Source organism: Oncorhynchus clarkii, chromosome 27 (assembly GCF_045791955.1).
Source record: "Oncorhynchus clarkii lewisi isolate Uvic-CL-2024 chromosome 27, UVic_Ocla_1.0, whole genome shotgun sequence".
Lineage (NCBI taxonomy): Eukaryota > Metazoa > Chordata > Actinopteri > Salmoniformes > Salmonidae > Oncorhynchus > Oncorhynchus clarkii.
This window is the reverse complement of record NC_092173.1, coordinates 16,105,437-16,123,506: the sequence shown is the minus strand read 5'-3', so window position 1 is coordinate 16,123,506 and position 18,070 is coordinate 16,105,437. Positions and strand designations below refer to the sequence as shown.

Below are 18,070 nucleotides of genomic sequence, written 5' to 3'. Positions count from 1 at the left end.
CTCGGGAGGCCCCTTTTTGAGGTTTCTTAATCAAATAGATGCTAACTGTCCTGTTTTGTTTATATGGGATTTACTGGCAGGGTAGCCTAGTGGTTAGAGCGTAACCGGAAGGTTGCAAGTTCAAATCCCCGAGCTGACAAGGTACAAATTTGTCGTTCTGCCCCTGAACAGGCAGTTAACCCACTGTTCCTAGGCCGTCATTGAAAATAAAAATGTATTCTTAATTAACTGACTTGCCTAGTTAAATAAAGGTAAAATAAAAAAATATAGAGTTCTGCTCCATTAATATGAACTTGGCTGAAGCTGAGTGTAGTCAATCGATGCTGCCACAGGAACCATTCCTAGAACACTAGGGAACACTAGAACAGGAACATAAGAACATTAGGCCTCACCCCCCTATCTGAGATACCTACCGCAGCCCTCAATCCTCCACATACAACACCCATTCTGCCAGTCACATTCTGTTAAAAGTCCCCAAAGCACACACATCCCTGGGTCACTCCTCTTTTCAGTTCACTGCAGCAAGCGTCTGGAACGAGCTGCAACAAACACTCAAACTGGACAGTTTTATCTCCATTTCTTCATTCAAAGACTCAATCATGGACACTCTTACTGACAGTTGTGGCTGCTTCGCGTGATGTGTTGTCTCTACCTTCTTGCCCTTTGTGCTGCTGCCTGTGCCCAATAATGTTTGTACCATGTTTTGTGCTGCTACCATGTTGTGCTGCTGCCATGTTGTATTGCTACCATGTTGTGTTATGTGTTGCTGCCATGCTATGTTTTGTGGTGTCTCTCTTGTTGTGATGTGCGTTTTGTCCTATATTTTTATTTTATTTTGTATTTTTAATCCCAGCCCCCGTCACCTAAGGAGGCCTTTTGGTAGGCAGTCTTTAATAAAGGTTAAATAAGATAATCATGTGACGGCCGTTGGCGGTGGAAGAAGGTGAGGACCAAGGTGCAGCATGGTATGTGTCCATATTTATTAAAATGAACACCAAAATAAAAAAGAGAAACGACCGAAAACAGTTCTGGCTGGTGCAGACACACAACAGGAAACAGAAAACAATCACCCACGAAACACAATAGAAAACAGGCTACCTAAATATGGTTCTCAATCAGGGACAGCTGCTTCTGATTGAGAACCATACCAGGCCAAACACAGAAATAGCAAATCATAGAAAAACGAACATAGACAACCCACCCAACTCACGCCCTGACCATACTAAAACAAAGACATAACAAAAGAACTAAGGTCAGAACGTGACAAATCAGAGATTATCAGAGATAATGTGGAATAATACTGCTGTGAAGTTCTGCATTCTGCCAAGCTGTTTCTTCTCCCCAGACTCCCATAACATGGCTGTAGTCAGTGTGATCATTCATCTGTGCTGGCTCAGTCAGTATATACAGTATTCTAAATCACTGCTATGGGTCCTGGGTCCAGATGACCACACACACACACACACACACACACACACACACACACACACACACACACACACACACACACACACACACACACACACACACACACACACACACACACACACACACACACACACACACACACACACACACACACACACACACACACACACACACACACACACACACACACACACACACACACACACACACACACACACACACACACACACACACACACACACACACACACACACACACACACACACACACACACACACACACACACACACACACACACACACACACACACACACACACACACACACACACACACACACACACACACACACACACACACACACACACACACACACACACACACACACACACACACACACACACACACACACACACACACACACACACACACACACACACACACACACACACACACACACACACACACACACACACACACACACACACACACACACACACACACACACACACACACACACACACACACACACACACACACACACACACACACACACACACACACACACACACACACACACACACACACACACACACACACACACACACACACACACACACACACACACACACACACACACACACACACACACACACACACACACACACACACACACACACACACACACACACACACACACACACACACACACACACACACACACACACACACACACACACACACACACACACACACACACACACACACACACACACACACACACACACACACACACACACACACACACACACACACACACACACACACACACACACACACACACACACACACACACACACACACACACACACACACACACACACACACACACACACACACACACACACACACACACACACACACACACACACACACACACACACACACACACACACACACACACACACACACACACGAGAAAGAAAGGGAGAGAGCATAGAAGTAAACTAGCTCTCTGAGAAGTTGCCAGTTTCTCAACGAGATGAGAAGTGAGTGGTTTGTGAAATGGCCTGTCCAAAACAAACATTGAGAGTCAGAGAGGAGATGAGGGGAGAGGGGGAAGCTCTGTTCCTGATGATTGATATTTCCTCTCTCTGCATCTTCCTCCTTCCCTGCTTCCCTCACTCCCCCCACCCCTACAATCGCTCTCTGTCTCAGTCTACCCATAATATTCTACAGAGATAACAACAACCTTTGTTCTGGGTGGTAGAGGGTTTCAAACCAAGGTTGGGGTCAATTCAGTGTGTGTGTGTGTGTGTGTGTGTGTGTGTGTGTGTGTGTGTGTGTGTGTGTGTGTGTGTGTGTGTGTTCCTGCAGGTGGCATTCTGCCCAATGGGGCCTGAACAAGTGGAGCTGAAAATAGTAACAAGCAGGTCACTGCTGAGGAGTTCCATGCATTGCATAGTTATTAGCCTTTAAAGAGAGAGCAACAGTGTGTTGTTCTCCAGTAAGATATAGCCTGATACTGACCCTGCAGTGTGTGGTTCTCCAGTATGATATAGCCTGGTGCTGACTCTGCAGTGTGTTGTTCTCCAGTAAGGTATAGCCTGGTACTGACCCTGCAGTGTGTTGTTCTCCAGTATGATATAGCCTGGTGCTGACCCTGCAGTGTGTTGTTCTCCAGTAAGGTATAGCCTGGTACTGACCCTGCAGTGTGTTGTTCTCCAGTATGATATAGCCTGGTGCTGACTCTGCAGTGTGTTGTTCTCCAGTAAGGTATAGCCTGGTACTGACCCTGCAGTGTGTTGTTCTCCAGTATGATATAGCCTGGTGCTGACCCTGCAGTGTGTTGTTCTCCAGTAAGATATAGCCTGGTGCTGACGCTTCAGTGTGTTGTTCTCCAGTATGATATAGCCTGGTGCTGACAACACAGTGTGTTGTTCTCCAGTATGATATAGCCTGGTGCTGACCCTGCAGTGTGTTGTTATCTAGTATGATATAGCCTGGTGCTGACCCTGCAGTGTGTTGTTCTCCAGTATGATATAGCCTGGTACTGATCCTGCAGTGTGTTCTCCAGTATGATATAGCCTGGTGCTGACCCTTCACTGTGTTGTTCTCCAGTATGATATAACCTGGTACTGATCCTGCAGTGTGTTGTTCTCCAGTATGATATAGCCTGGTGCTGACCCTTCAGTGTGTTGTTCTCCAGTATGATATAGCCTGGTGCTGACCCTTCAGTGTGTTGTTCTCCAGTATGATATAGCCTGGTGCTGACCCTTCAGTGTGTTGTTCTCCAGTATGATATAGCCTGGTGCTGACCCTTCAGTGTGTTGTTCTCCAGTATAATATAGCCTGGTGCTGACCCTGCAGTTTGTTGTTCTCCAGTAAGATATAGCCCGGAGCTGACCCTGCAGTGTCAATCAGCCTGAACCCTATACCAGGGCAGAGAAATGAGCAGTGAATATCCTGGTGGAAATTAAGTAATGTTATCCCAGCTGGACGCGGAGAGAGGGAGAAAGAGAGAGTGGAGACAAAGTTGAGCCCAAAAACTACCATGGGATTTGCGTGAACAGCAACCTTAGGAAAATCCTCTGCATTATCATTAACAGCAGACTCGTACATTTCAATGTACGAGAAAACAATGTACTAAGCAAATGTCAAATTAGATTTTTGCCAAATTACAGTATGACAGACCACGTATTCACCCTGCACACCCTAATTGACAAACTAACAAAACAAAGGCAAAGTCTTCTCATGCTTTGTTGATTTCAAAAAAGCTTTTGAGAATTTGGCATGAAGGCCTGCTATTGAAATTGATGGAAAGTGGTGTTGAAATGTACCTTTATTTAACTAGGCAAGTCAGTTAAGAACAAATTCTTATTTTCAATGACGGCCTAGTGGGTTAACTGCCTTGTTCAGGGGCAGAACGACAGATTTGTACCTTGTCAGCTCGGGGGTTTGAACTTGCAACCTTCCGGTTACTAGTCCAACGCTCTAACCACTAGGCTACCCTGCCGGAAAAATATACCACATTATAAAATCCATGTACACAAACAACAAGTGTGCAGTTAAAATTGGCAAAAAACGCACACATTTCTTTCCACAAGGCCGGGGGGTGAGACAGGGATGCAGCTTAAGCCCCACCCTATCAACGAATTGGTGAGGGCACTAGAACAGTCTGCAGCACCCAGCCTCACCCTACTAGAATCTGAAGTCATATGTCTACTGTTTGCTGATGATCTGGTGCCTCAACCATGGAAGGCCTAAAGCAGCACCTAGATCTTCTGCACAGATTCTGTCAGACCTGGGCCCTGACAGTAAATCTCAGTAAGACAAAAATATTTGTGTTCAAAAAAAGGTCCAGTTGCCAGGACCACGAATACAAATTCAATCTAGACACCGTTGCCCTAGAGCACACAAAAAACTATACATACCTTGGCCTAAACATCAGCGCCACAGGTAACTTCCACAAAGCTGTGAACGATCTGAGAGACAAGGCAAGAAGGGCATTCTATGCCATCAAAAGGAACATAAAATGTGACATACCAATTAGGATCTGGCTAAAAATACTTGAATCAGTTATTGAACCCATTGTCCTTTTTGGTTGTGAGGTCTGGGGTCCGCTCACCAACCAAGAATTCACAAAATGGGACAAACACCAAATTGAGACTCTGCATGCAGAATTCTGCAAAAATATCCTCTGTGTACAACGTAACACACCAAATAATGCATGCAGAGTAGAATTAGGCTGATGCATACTAATTATCAAAATCCAGAAAAGAGACGTTAAATTCTACAACCACCTAAAAGGAAGCGATTCCCAAACCTTCCATAACAAAACCATCACCTACAGAGAAATGAACCTGGAGAAGAACCCCCTAAGCAAGCTGGTACTGGGGCTCTGTTCACAGACACAAACAGGCCCCACAGAGCCCCAGGACAGCAACACAATTAGACCAAACCAAATCGTGAGAAAACAAAAAGAGAATACTGAGCAAACTAGAATGCTATTTGTCCCTAAACAGAGAGTACACAGCGGCAGAATACCTGACCACTGTTACTGACCCAAAATTAAGGAAATATTTTAATTATGTACAGACTCAGTGAGCATAGCCTTGCTATTGAGAAAGGCAGCCGAAGGCCGCACACTGCCCACAAAATGAGGTGGAAATTGAGCAGCACTTCCGACCTCCTGACAAATGTATGACCATATTAGAGACACATATTTCAAAGATTTCGGGAAAAAAAATCATTACAACACTATATATAGACATAATATGACATAATGTTAAATATCTTTATACTTTTGGAACTTTTGTGAGTGTAATGTTTACTGTTAATATTTCATTGTTTATTTAATTTTTGTTTATTATCTATTTCACTTTCTTTGGCAATGTTAACATGTTTTCCATGCCAATAAAGCCCCTTAAATTGAAATAGAGAGAGGCAGAGAGAGAGAGAGGCAGAGAGAGAGAGAGAGGCAGAGAGAGAGAGAGGCAGAGAGAGAGAGAGAGGCAGAGAGAGAGAGAGAGGCAGAGAGAGAGAGGCAGAGAGAGAGAGAGAGGCAGAGAGGCAGAGAGAGAGAGGCAGAGAGAGAGAGGCAGAGAGAGAGAGGCAGAGAGAGAGAGGCAGAGAGAGAGAGGCAGAGAGAGAGAGGCAGAGAGAGAGAGGCAGAGAGAGCGAGGCAGAGAGAGCGAGGCAGAGAGAGAGAGGCAGAGAGAGAGAGGCAGAGAGAGAGAGGCAGAGAGAGAGAGAGAGAGGGGGGCCAGGTCAGAACTATCCATTATAGAAGCTGTCTGTCAGTTTTCAGCTGGTCATTGTGTATTATATATCTGAGAGAATTGTATTACTGTATCACTGCCTGCTGAGGTTTAGCTAGGTACACAGCGGCAGAATACCTGACCACTGTTACTGACCCAAAATTAAGGAAATATTTTAATTATGTACAGACTCAGTGAGCATAGCCTTGCTATTGAGAAAGGCAGCCGAAGGCCGCACACTGCCCACAAAATGAGGTGGAAATTGAGCAGCAATATGATAGGTCAGACATAGGCTGAACAGGGAATAAGACAGTTATTACACTACTTTTACACTGTACTTTTACTCATGGCACCCCCAAGCCATTAAATCAAATCAAATTTTATTTGTCACATACACATGGTTAGCAGATGTTAATGCGAATGTAGTGAAATGCTTGTGCTTCTAGTTCCGACAATGCAGTAATAACAGTAATCTAACTAACAATTCCAAAACTACTGTCTTGTACACAGTGTAAGGGGACAAAGAATATGTACATAAGGATATATGCGTCGCGAAAAACATATTCTTGGTCGTACTGATGGTGAGTTGACGCTGATCTTATATTCAGTAGTTCTTCTCGACTGTATGTAATGAAACCTAAGATGACCTGGGGTACTAATGTAAGAAATAACACGTAAAAAAACTAAAAACTGCATAGTTTCCTAGGAACGCGAAGCGAGGCGGCCATCTCTGTCTGCGGTTTATGTTTTTGTATATGAAAGCCATTGAAGACACATGGAGTACTCTACTACAGACTGAACCGGTTGTTGCTCCCTGTCCTCTGTCACAATAATATCTGGAGTTGAACTTAATATGATATTGACACAGCAAAGTTACTATGATGTCTGGTGTGATATTGACACAGCAAAGTCACTATGATGTCTGGTGTGATATTGACACAGCAAAGTCACTATGATGTCTGGTGTGATATTGACACAGCAAAGTCACTATGATGTCTGGTGTGATATTGACACAGCAAAGTCACTATGATGTCTGGTGTGATATTGACACAGCAAAGTCACTATGATGTCTGGTGTGATATTGACACAGCAAAGTCACTATGATGTCTGGTGTGATATTGACACAGCAAAGTCACTATGATGTCTGGTGTGATATTGACACAGCAAAGTCACTATGATGTCTGGTGTGATATTGACACAGCAAAGTCACTATGTCTGGTGTGATATTGACACAGCAAAGTCACTATGATGTCTGGTGTGATATTGACACAGCAAAGTCACTTTGTCTGGTGTGATATTGACACAGCAAAGTCACTATGATGTCTGGTGTGGTATTGACACAGCAAAGTCAATAAGGTTAACCTTTCCTCTCCTTCAGGGGGGTTTGACCTCTGACAGGTTTGTGTATCAGAAACAAAAAGACACTTCATTTTAACTCACTTGTTTAAATTGTATTTTTACATAAAACCCAACATCTTTATGAATCCATTTTAATATAGCCCTAATTCCAATTTTCCTGTAACATTCCATGGTCATTACCTATTAGTCACAAGAGTGAATGCTCTGTTAAGTGTAGTGAAAGTGAGAGTAGCCTGGTGAGTGAGAGGGAAGAAGGGAGGGAGGGAAGTGGAGGGGTGAAAGATAGAGGTAGGGAGAGAGAGCAGCTAGTATAGTCTATCTATGCATACAGACTGACCGTCACCGTGGTGGAAACTTCAAACAGCCACACATCTGCTCCTAGCTTTGTCTGGCACGGAGGCTGCCGAATCGTCCGGTCGATCCTTTTCTAGGGAGTGAGTTAGAAATCGTTTAACTGAATGACTTGGCAAAGATGGATACTTAATACGGAACATCTGTTCGTTGGTTAAATGTATGGCTGGTTAATTAATGGTTACACTCTGTGGCAGTAACTCAGTACTAATCAGGCGAGGAAGCATCGCCGCGAGCGCAGGTGGTAAATCCAGGTGAATGAACCAATAATTGGTTCATGAGGACCGGGATTTGATTTATTATGGTCGACTCACGGATTTACTATGACAACTAAGAGCAAGTCGATGAAACTGAAGCTGCGGCGGTGTTTCAGTGAGACGCTGCGCGATTCCACGTCGAAAGCCTGGGATCTACTATGGAAAAATGTCAGGGATCGAAGACTCGCAGGTCAGTCTCCAAAAAGTATCGGTGTAGTATTGAATACACACAATATTTATTTGATTTTATTTGTTGTAAGAAAATACCCATTCTTAATTTTGTTATATTTAAAAAATATATTTGACAGATTTTAGCACAGAACGGTTTCTAACATGGTTTTTATTAAACAAGTAGTTTAATAAGCCCACTAAATTACAAATCTGGCCGTTGTAGTTCATTTTCTAATCACAATGAACCAAGAGAATGTAAAGGGGAAATCAACAGTTGTTAGATTCATTGACTCTTAAAGAATATATCTTATAAATGCCTCATCTTAGCTTTGTTCAACTGCCACACCGCATCAGAACCCAACATATGTTTTACTGCAATGTCTGTTAACAAAGTTAATGTCAACAAAAACGATATAGCCTCAAAACATGGTTACAACTATAATTGATATCATGGATGGTCAGTCCTTGCATCCATAGCTCAGTCTGTGGCCATTTATCCACCCCCATCCTCAGCTTTTTAACTAATCTGGGACGGGGACAACGCGTTGTTATTGTTTCTACTGCTGATTGGTGCTTTAAACTATTCATCATACCGCTCATTGGTTGTTTGACACAGGCAGCATAATTCTGATCTTTTTTTCACGAATTGGTCTTTTGACTTTTCACGTCAGATCTTTTTCAGCGATGATCTGATTGGTCAATAGACCAATTAGTGGAAAAAAATATCAGAATTGGGCTGCCTGTGTAAACGCAGGCTATATGTACAGAATACATTCTGCACAGTTGTCCTCATAATTAGTCTTCTACAATACCCATTAACACGTGTCCACCAGGTGTACTTACCTTAGTGTCACATGGGATTTACTTCCCTCTAAATTATTCGTTTGTTTAAGGATCTTCTAATTTACAATAATAATTAGAATTTCCCAAAACAATTTATAATACGGTTTGACTTCTTATTCGCTGCTGGTTGGTTATAATAATTCATTTGGATGAAATTAAAACAATAATGTTCTCACGTGTAGCACCAAAGCAAGACCCATTATTATCCCAATGTGAATTGAAGCTAAGCATGTAGGTGAGGTTTGAAACTGTGAGTTAGAGTCCAGACCCCCTACTGCCACTGCTGCTGAAGGCTGTACTTAATGGTTATAGGATGTTTCCTCGATTAGTTTGCCTCATAATTCAAATGTGAAAATTATTCATCCCAAATATCATTCCTTATATAGTGCACTACTTTTGACCCAGGGGCCTATACGGTTCTGGTAAAAAAAAAAGTTGTGCACTATACAGGGAATAGGATGCCATTTGGGACATCCACTGAGAGTTATTTCCTTCAGGTACCTTTCTGTCAGAGATTTAAAATACAGCTGGAGCTGCTTGCTGGGAGAATTAAATTGTATTTTCGAAGGAGCTCCTGAAGCTTGGTCTGTGTGTGTAGAGAGCCAAGTACACCACTAGGTGGTGCCAGTCAAATTATCCATACAGTAGGACAGCCCAGTAGTCTAGTAGGTTATGAAATATCTGAGAGGGATTCCATTCTCCATCTGTATTTCACTGTCATAATTATGTTATGTGATGGAAGTTGCCCTCAACTGTCCCTGGAGATTGTAAATGAATCAGATTGGTGTCAGTTCTGTCTTCTTATTGCATCACTATGGGCTGGGTTTCCTGGACACAGTCCTAGACTATATAGCACTTTCAATGGAGATTTTCCATTGAGTTTGGTTTTTAGTGCAGGACTGGGCTTCATTTGTGTCCGGGAAACAGCCGCTATAAGCATATTTTATTGCTACACTATACTGTAGGTGCTATGTGTGATCATCCTTCACAATATTGTCTTTGTCTTGTTTTAGAAGCATGTCTATCTCTGTTTCTGTGTATTTAATGTTGTTTAAACCCTGTCAGTCCATCTCAACTGTGCAGTACTGAGACACCTCTCTGATTTAACTGCCTTTAGAGCCCTGTGGCTGCATTGTTGCTTCATTGTTGCTGCGTTGTTTAAAAAGGTTGACACATTAATTCAACATTCTATTCCATATTTGTATCCTGGTGATATGCCATGGTGCCATGCATCTAGCAGCCCAGCCATTGGACCTCCTCCTAGCCTTGGCCTGCTGTGTGTTTAGAAGCACTCTAAACAATGAGGGGCCGTTTGTGGGCTGGGCTTGGCTGGATACAGCTGAGTGTCTGGCCTGTGTGTGTGCATGCGTCGATCAGACCTGACTGACTGGTGGTCTATTGCTTTTAACTGTCATAATGAGTCATAATTCTAACACATCTATTACATTTCTATGAGACCACTGAGTACAATAACCTCTTTGGCAATGGTCTGGTCATAGAGATGCCTGTTGGTTGTGTTTTTACTGAGGAGGTATTCTAACATCTGTTACATGTCCTATAATCCAGCTCCATGAGAAGACCTGGCTGACATTGAGGGTCGTTTAAGCAATAAGGCCTGAGGAGGTGTGGTATATGGCCAATATATCACGGCTAAGGGCTGTTCTTATGCATGATGCAATGCGGAGTGCCTGGACACAGCCCTTAACCGTGGTATATTGGCCATATATCACAACTCCCCGAGGTGGTTACCAAAGTAATTAGAGCTGTTTTGTCATACAGGGGGTATTCGGTCTGATATACCATGGCTGTCAGCCAATCTGCTTTCAGGGCTCGAACCACCCAGTTTATAATGAGGGATATAGGCTCTCTTCAGTTAGCACCTGCTCTAGAACATGTGCTTGGCATGAATAAGAGACTCCCAGACAAGACTGCGGTTGCTGTGTCCTCAAAGTGAAAGCACCTGCTACAGTCATATCTGTCCTAGGGTTTCTCTCTTTGAAATGTCCTCAGTTCTTAGAATCAAAGAGGACATTCCTACTGCAGCCCAGCATCAGACCCAGTCTAAAGGGTTGATTATTTAGATCATGGGGTGGAATTCATCTGTCATTCTGAGGCTACCACAGGACAGGAGCCAGACCAAAGCCAGAGTCATGCAGGGCTACCAGCGTCTATCTCTGAGTCACTCGCCACATCAAACCAGACCAGAGCCTAAACATTTACCCATTTGACTCTATTCTCTGATCAGTCCTGGTTCCAGCCACCTAGTAATACTACTTCCAACCTATCACCACAGAGCACCTATCACCACAGAGCACCTATCACCACAGAGCACCTATCACCACAGAGCACCTATCACCACAGAGCACCTATCACCACAGAGCACCTATCACCACATAGCACCTATCACCACAGAGCACCTAGCATCACGTAGCTCAGACTACAGGAACGCTCAGAACAGTGCAGCCACCCAACACACCAGAGACAGGGACCTCCACCCCCTGTCTGTCTGTCTGTCTGTGTGTGTGTGTGTGTGTGTGTGTGTGTGTGTGTGTGTGTGTGTGTGTTTAACAGTAGAGTCAACCTGAACAAACAGCTTATCCACAGTGTAACAGCTCCTGGTGTAGCCAGTCAAAGCCAGAGGTAGTGCATGAAAGCATGCAGAGGGTTGGTGGGTTCTGAAGTGAGCTAGGGGTGAATGGTGGTCTTTGTTGCCCTTGGAGGGTCCTACCAGCCAGAGGGACAGGGGCTGTTTGGCTGCATCCCAAATAGCACCACCCTATTCCCCATATAGTGCACTAATTGTGACCAGAGCACTAAAGGGAATAGGGTGCCATTTGGGAGGCTGTTTATCTTGGTGGTGTGCTTACTAGCAGCCCCAGTCCCACTCATACCCCTGTCCTGTTCCAGTCCCATGTGGAGCCCTGTGCTGCAGGTTACACAGGCAGGCTGTGTGTTGAGAGGGTGGAAACCACCAGAGTGGCCCGCTGTGACGGGGAGTGAGTGGGTCTGCTCTGTTAGGATGTGGACTCTATTTTAAATGTGAATGATGACTTCTGTTGTTCCATTCTATTCCAAACGCAACAACACTACTGGAAAGTTATCAAGTCTCAATATATACTTTTATTACTATTTAGTTTAAACTTCACTGTTGAGAACTGTATCTTAGATCTTAGAACTGTATCCACATTCTCAAGTGTCCAATATCTGTTTAGTGCTCTAGAGAGCATAAACAGTCTGACACTCGGGCTATTGTAGTGGGGCTGTTTTAATGAACCAGAAAGCTTATTAGGGTCCGTATTAACCAGTACCAGTAACCACCTTATTAGGGTCTGTATTAACCAGTACCAGTAACCACCTTATTAGGGTCTGTATTAACCAGTACCAGTAACCACCTTATTAGGGTCTGTATTAACCAGTGTAGAGTTGAGATTCATTATAATCCAGGTGTTTAGGCTCAATGGTTTCTTCTTCACAAGGTGCCACAGGCTTCCTGTCCTGTTGACCCCCACTGTGAATGGAGACGGGCGGGGAGTGGTGTTGGAGTATGGGCGTGGGAAGGGGCCTGGGGGTGGAGAGGGGGTTGTTGTGGAATGGTGGGGGTGGGGAGGAGATATTAGCATTCTCCCTCTCTTCATTCTTTTTCCTCTGTCTACTCAGAATGGCAAAGAGACTCCCTTATCCTGACTAAACTTGGCACCTGTGTGCAGGTCCACTCTCCACAGCGTAGGATTGTTTTGGGCAGGGCGGGTCCTAACAATACTGTTTTTCTAAGCCCTCCCATTTCCTTCTCTCTGTCTTGTCCTCCTCTCTGTGCTTACTCAGTTCACAGGCATTCTTCTGGTATTTATATTTCCCTCCAGACCAGTGTTCAGGCGTTCAGTCGGTTCCTTTCCCTCTCTCACACAGACATACACTGGATAGAGCTCAGCAAGGTGGGCAGTACTCCAAGTACTGATCTGCCACTGGCTGCTGTCCGGTCACCTGACCTGGAGAGGTGTAATGTTGTGTTGGCACTCCTCCTCCCTCCCCTCTAGCCTCTCAGCTCTCCTTCCGAGCCCCAGCCTTTCAGATCCCACTGGGCTGCTAGCGCCTGGATGTGAAGCCTTCTGCTGCTGGATCCTGTCTGAGAGAGTGTGTTTATCGGTCAGGGGCCAGTGTAGTGTGTGTGTCAGTCAGTCTAGCAGTGCCAGTGCTGTAGTAGTAGTCATGTACAGGGATCTGTCTGACAGAGACTCTGAGCCCCAGGGGCCAGGCAGTGAGTCTCTGGGCAGCAGTATGAGTCAGGACAGCCAGGACTGTCTGGGCAGTATGACCCAAGAGAGCCAGGATATCTACCTAAGGATGGACCACCACCGCCGTCGTTCCGGATACCGCCTGGGACGCATCATTGCCCGGCAACAGCTACTCCGGAGGATAGCTGGAGGTAGGAGGAGGAGTGATAGCTCTGGTTCAGGGTGTTATGTACTGTTTGCTGACAGCCTTAAGCTTCAGCAAGCCGCACATAACACCCAGGACTAGAGCTAGTTGAGTAGATACTGTAGTAGGAGTGGTGGTGGAAACTCTAAGTTTGAGAACTTCTGGACACTCATAGTATTATGATTTTGGATGTTGACCATATGAAGGCTGGTGTAGACAGACATTGTGAAGGACAATCAGATAGTTCCTTGTTCCTCTGTGAAGTTCAGCGACAGGGAGCCATAGTCTGTCATGGTTATCTAATCAGCCTATAGCTTGATCTAGCAGCAGCTCTGCTCTGCTAGTGTGTGTGAGGACATGAGCGCTAGCTAGTGTCTGTCAGTGTGTAAGGACATGGCAAGGTGCTGTACTCTGTCAGCCAGGAAGTAACTCTAGTGTTGCTTAATGTAATAACACATTTAGCAAGCTGTGTAAAGGGTGACTAATATTGTTGTTCTAGACTAGCACACCACAGTGTTCCTACATACCAGAGGGTTGATTATGTGCACAGTTCCCTAGGCATGTAAGACATAATGTGTCATTTGGTGTGGTGGCTGTGTTGTTGTATTGATCCTAAATAAGACACGCAAGTTAAGGCAACAGCACAGGAAGTGCAGTGTGTTGGGAGCATGACACGCTATTCCTTATCAGCCCCACCTGAACCCTGATAGCTGACCTACAGTACCTTCAGAAAGTATTCACACCACTTGATTTGTTCCACATTTTGTTGTTTAACAGCCTGAATTTAAAATAGATTAAATGTAGATTTTGTGTCACTGGCCTACACACAATACCCGATAATGTCAAAGTAGAATTATGTTTTTAGAAATGTTTACAAATTAATTAAACATTTAAAGCTGAAATGTATTAAGTCAATACGTATTCAACCCCATTGTTATGGCAAGCCTAAATAAGTTCAGGAGTAAAACATTTGCTTAACATGTTACATAATAAGATGCATGGACTCTGTGTGCAATAATAGTGTTCAACATGATTTTTGAATGACCACCTCATCTCTGTACCCCACACATACAATTATCTGTAACGTCCCTCAGTCAAGCAGTGAATTTCAAACAGAGATTCAACTACAAAGACCAGGGAGATTTTCCAATTCCTCGCAAAGAAGGGCACCTATGGTAGATGTTAAAAAAAAAGCAGACATTGAATAAGCATGGTGAAGTTATTAGTTACACTTTGAATGTTGTATCAATACACCCATTTTAACTTCAAAGATACAAGTGTCCTTCCTAACTCATTTGCCAGAGAGGAAGGAAACCACTCAGGGATTTCACCATGAGGCCAATGGGGACTGGATTAACAACGTCGTTTTGTTGGATTTGCCACAAATATAACACATCACTGAGTACCACTCTTCATATTTTCAAGCATGGTGGGGGGTGCATCATGTTATGGGTATGCTTGTCATCGGCAAGGACTAGGGAGTTGTTTAGGATAAAAATCAATGGAATAGAGCTAAGCAAAGGCAAAATCCTAGAGGAAAACCTGGTTCAGTTTGCTTTCCAACAGACACTGGGAGACAAATTCACCTTTCAGCAGGACAATAACCTAAATCACAAGTCCAAATATACACTGGAGTTGCCTACCAAGATGACATTGAATGTTCCTCAGAGGCCTAGTCACAGTTTTGACTTCAGTCGGCTTGAAAATATATGGCAAGACTTGAAAATGACTTTCTAGCAATAATCAACAACCAACTTGACAGAGCTTGAAGAATTCTTTAAAGAATAATGTACAAATACTGTACAATCCAAGTTCTTAGCGATATACCCAGAAAGACTCACAGCTGTTCGTGCTCATACACCTGCATTGCTTGCGGTTTGGGGTTTTAGGCTGGGTTTCTGTACAGCACTTTGTGACATCAGCTGATGTAAGAAGGGCTTTATAAATACATTTGATTGATTCTCGCTGCCAAAGGTGATTGTCTAACATGTATTGACTCAGGGGTGTGAATACTTATGTAAATTAGATATTTCTGTAGCTCATTTTCAACACATTTGCAAACATTTTGAAAAACATGTTTTCACTTTTCATTATGGAGGTATTGTGTGTAAGTGAGTGAGAAATAAAAAACTCTTTAATCCATTTTGAATTCGGGCTATAACAAAATGTGGAATAAGTCAAGGCTTATAAATCATTTCTGAAGGCACTGTAGCGATACAATAGAGGAACTAACAAACTGATTAAGCAATAAGATATATGTGCGTAGAAGATAATGTCCCTGGCGACAGCCAGCACAGTAAGCAATATGAATGAGTTTATGGTCAAACAATGACTGACTTGACCTTCAGCCTTCATTACTCTGCTGCTGTTATCTGCTCACAGGATTAGTCAACTGTGTGTGTGTGTGTTCCCTGACCTGGCCCTGCATTCAGGTCTGTCTTCAGGGTTCTATTATGTCCAACATGAGTCCACAGAGAGAGTTTGACCTGAGAGGAGAGGAGCAGCAGTCCATCCCTGTTCCTCCCTGTGTCTTTTGGGTTTTACCCAGAGTGCTGTGGATGGCTTACCTGGGGGTGGAGCATGTTTGGGAGAGGGGGCATGCATTACAACAGAGGTGATACAGTATAGGTGGGTCTCCCCTCCTCCTCCTCCCCCTGCAGGTGTGAAAGGCAGGCTGTGGGCCCAGAAACTGGATCGAAGCTTGGCCACATTTCACCTCAGAGTAGAGCAGAGAACTCTCCATTAGTCAGCAGTAAAGCCTCAGGAAGAGTTTAGTCCTCATTTAGTCACTGTCCCTGGCAGGAGTCAGAATATACCCTGCCTGTATTCTCAGTGTGACATAGGCAGCTGGCTTCTAACATCTCAGAGGAGTCAGTGGATTCATGTTTAGCTCTTTCTGTGAACCGACAGACAGATCGACAGATAGAGAGGCGAGACACTGGAGTTATTGTTGTTTGACTGATTGATGCAGCTAGACTGTGTGGTTCTGTGGAGGTATGTTTCGACTCTGTTTCATGTGGAGGTATCGTGATGATCTTGGGTAGAGGAGGAAGAGGCCTGTAGAATCATGTGTCTGGGTCTGACTGCTCAGATCAAAGCTGTCTGGTGTGTGTCAGCTATTTAGGTCAGAGACGATGATAGCAGAAAATATGGTATGTTGTCGTATTGGATGTAACTTTTCTTTTTTGTTCACATAAGTCTAATCCTTATATGACTCATGGCTGTCACAGTCATGGAAAGGATCTTAAAGGTTCTCTCTGTTGAGAAGATAACCGTTTTGTTCCTGCTATAAACACCTATCGTGTCTTAATTCAACATATAGGAGAAGGCATTTACTTTGTGGAATCATATTCTTAGGCTTAGGGTTAAGAATAGAGATTGCCAACCCTAGAAACGTAATATTTGCTTTGTCCTTTGTAAACCTCACACATTATTATTCACTTGTAAGGCATGTATAAAATGAATAAAACAAATACTGATATTGTATGAAAAAAATATGGAAAATTATATTATTTTGTACTAATACAGAGAAAGTAATACAAAAAAATCTCAAGATATGGGTCAAAATGATCTCTGTTGTCAATACTCCAGCATCCTCCCCTTGTGAGGATAACGACGCTGAGCCTTTTTCTCTAATGTTTTAAGAGATTGGAGAACACATTGGGAGGGATCTTAGACCATTTCTCCATACAGAATCTTTCCAGATCCTTGAAATCCTTCATCCTTCTTATGGACTGCCCTCTCCAATTAAAACCACACGTTTTCAATCGGGTTCAAGTCTGGGGACTGAGATGGCCATAGCAAAATGTACATTTTGTGGTCAATTAACCATTTCTTTGTGGATTTTGATTAGAGCTTGGGGTTATTGACATGCTGGAAGATCCACTTGGTAAAGTTTATGATGCCGTTGACCTTGACAAGGGCCCCAAGACCAGTGGAAGCAAAATGACCCCGTAACATCAAAAATCAACCACCCTATTTTACTGTAGGTATGAGGTACTTTTCTGCATATGATTCTGTTTTGCAACACCAAACGCACCACTAGTGTGGCCAAAGAGCTCTATTTTCATGTCATCTGACCACAGCACCGGTTCTGATCCAAGTGCCAATGCCTTTTATCAAACTCCAGGCAGTGTGGGCGGCAGGTAGCCTAGCGGTTAGAACGTTGGTCCAGGAATTGAGAGGTCGAATACCCGAGTCGACAAGGTGAAAAATCTATTGATGTGCCCTTGAGCAAGGCGCCGTACTACTTTGGCTGACCCTGTAAAACAACACATTTCACTGCACCTATCCAGTGTATGTGACAATAAAACATATGCATTATTTGTATAAAAAAATAGTTTTTTTGCTCATCATTATCAAGGGGTCAAATAATCCCAGTCCCCACGGTACATCATAAAGGTCTGACTTTGTCCCCAGAATGGAATTTCATTGAACTTTATTGATCCATCGAGATGTCACGGGCTTTACATAACACATTACAAACA

General features: G+C 43.7%; 1 protein-coding gene across 2 annotated transcripts in view; it reads left to right on the top strand.

The window, feature by feature from the left end:
* The window catches only part of LOC139385475 (stAR-related lipid transfer protein 13-like), a 90,761-nt gene that overhangs the window by 35,336 nt on the left and 37,355 nt on the right, over window positions 1-18,070 (top strand). Inside the window, exon 1 of one of the 2 annotated variants that reach the window (XM_071130535.1) lies at window positions 13,256-13,590. The exons of the other annotated variant lie outside the window; for it this stretch is intronic. Coding sequence (XP_070986636.1) covers window positions 13,374-13,590 — 217 coding nt within the window. The 5' untranslated portion in view covers window positions 13,256-13,373. Of the gene's footprint in view, window positions 1-13,255; window positions 13,591-18,070 lie in introns of those variants that run through there. 2 annotated transcript variants of the gene reach the window in all.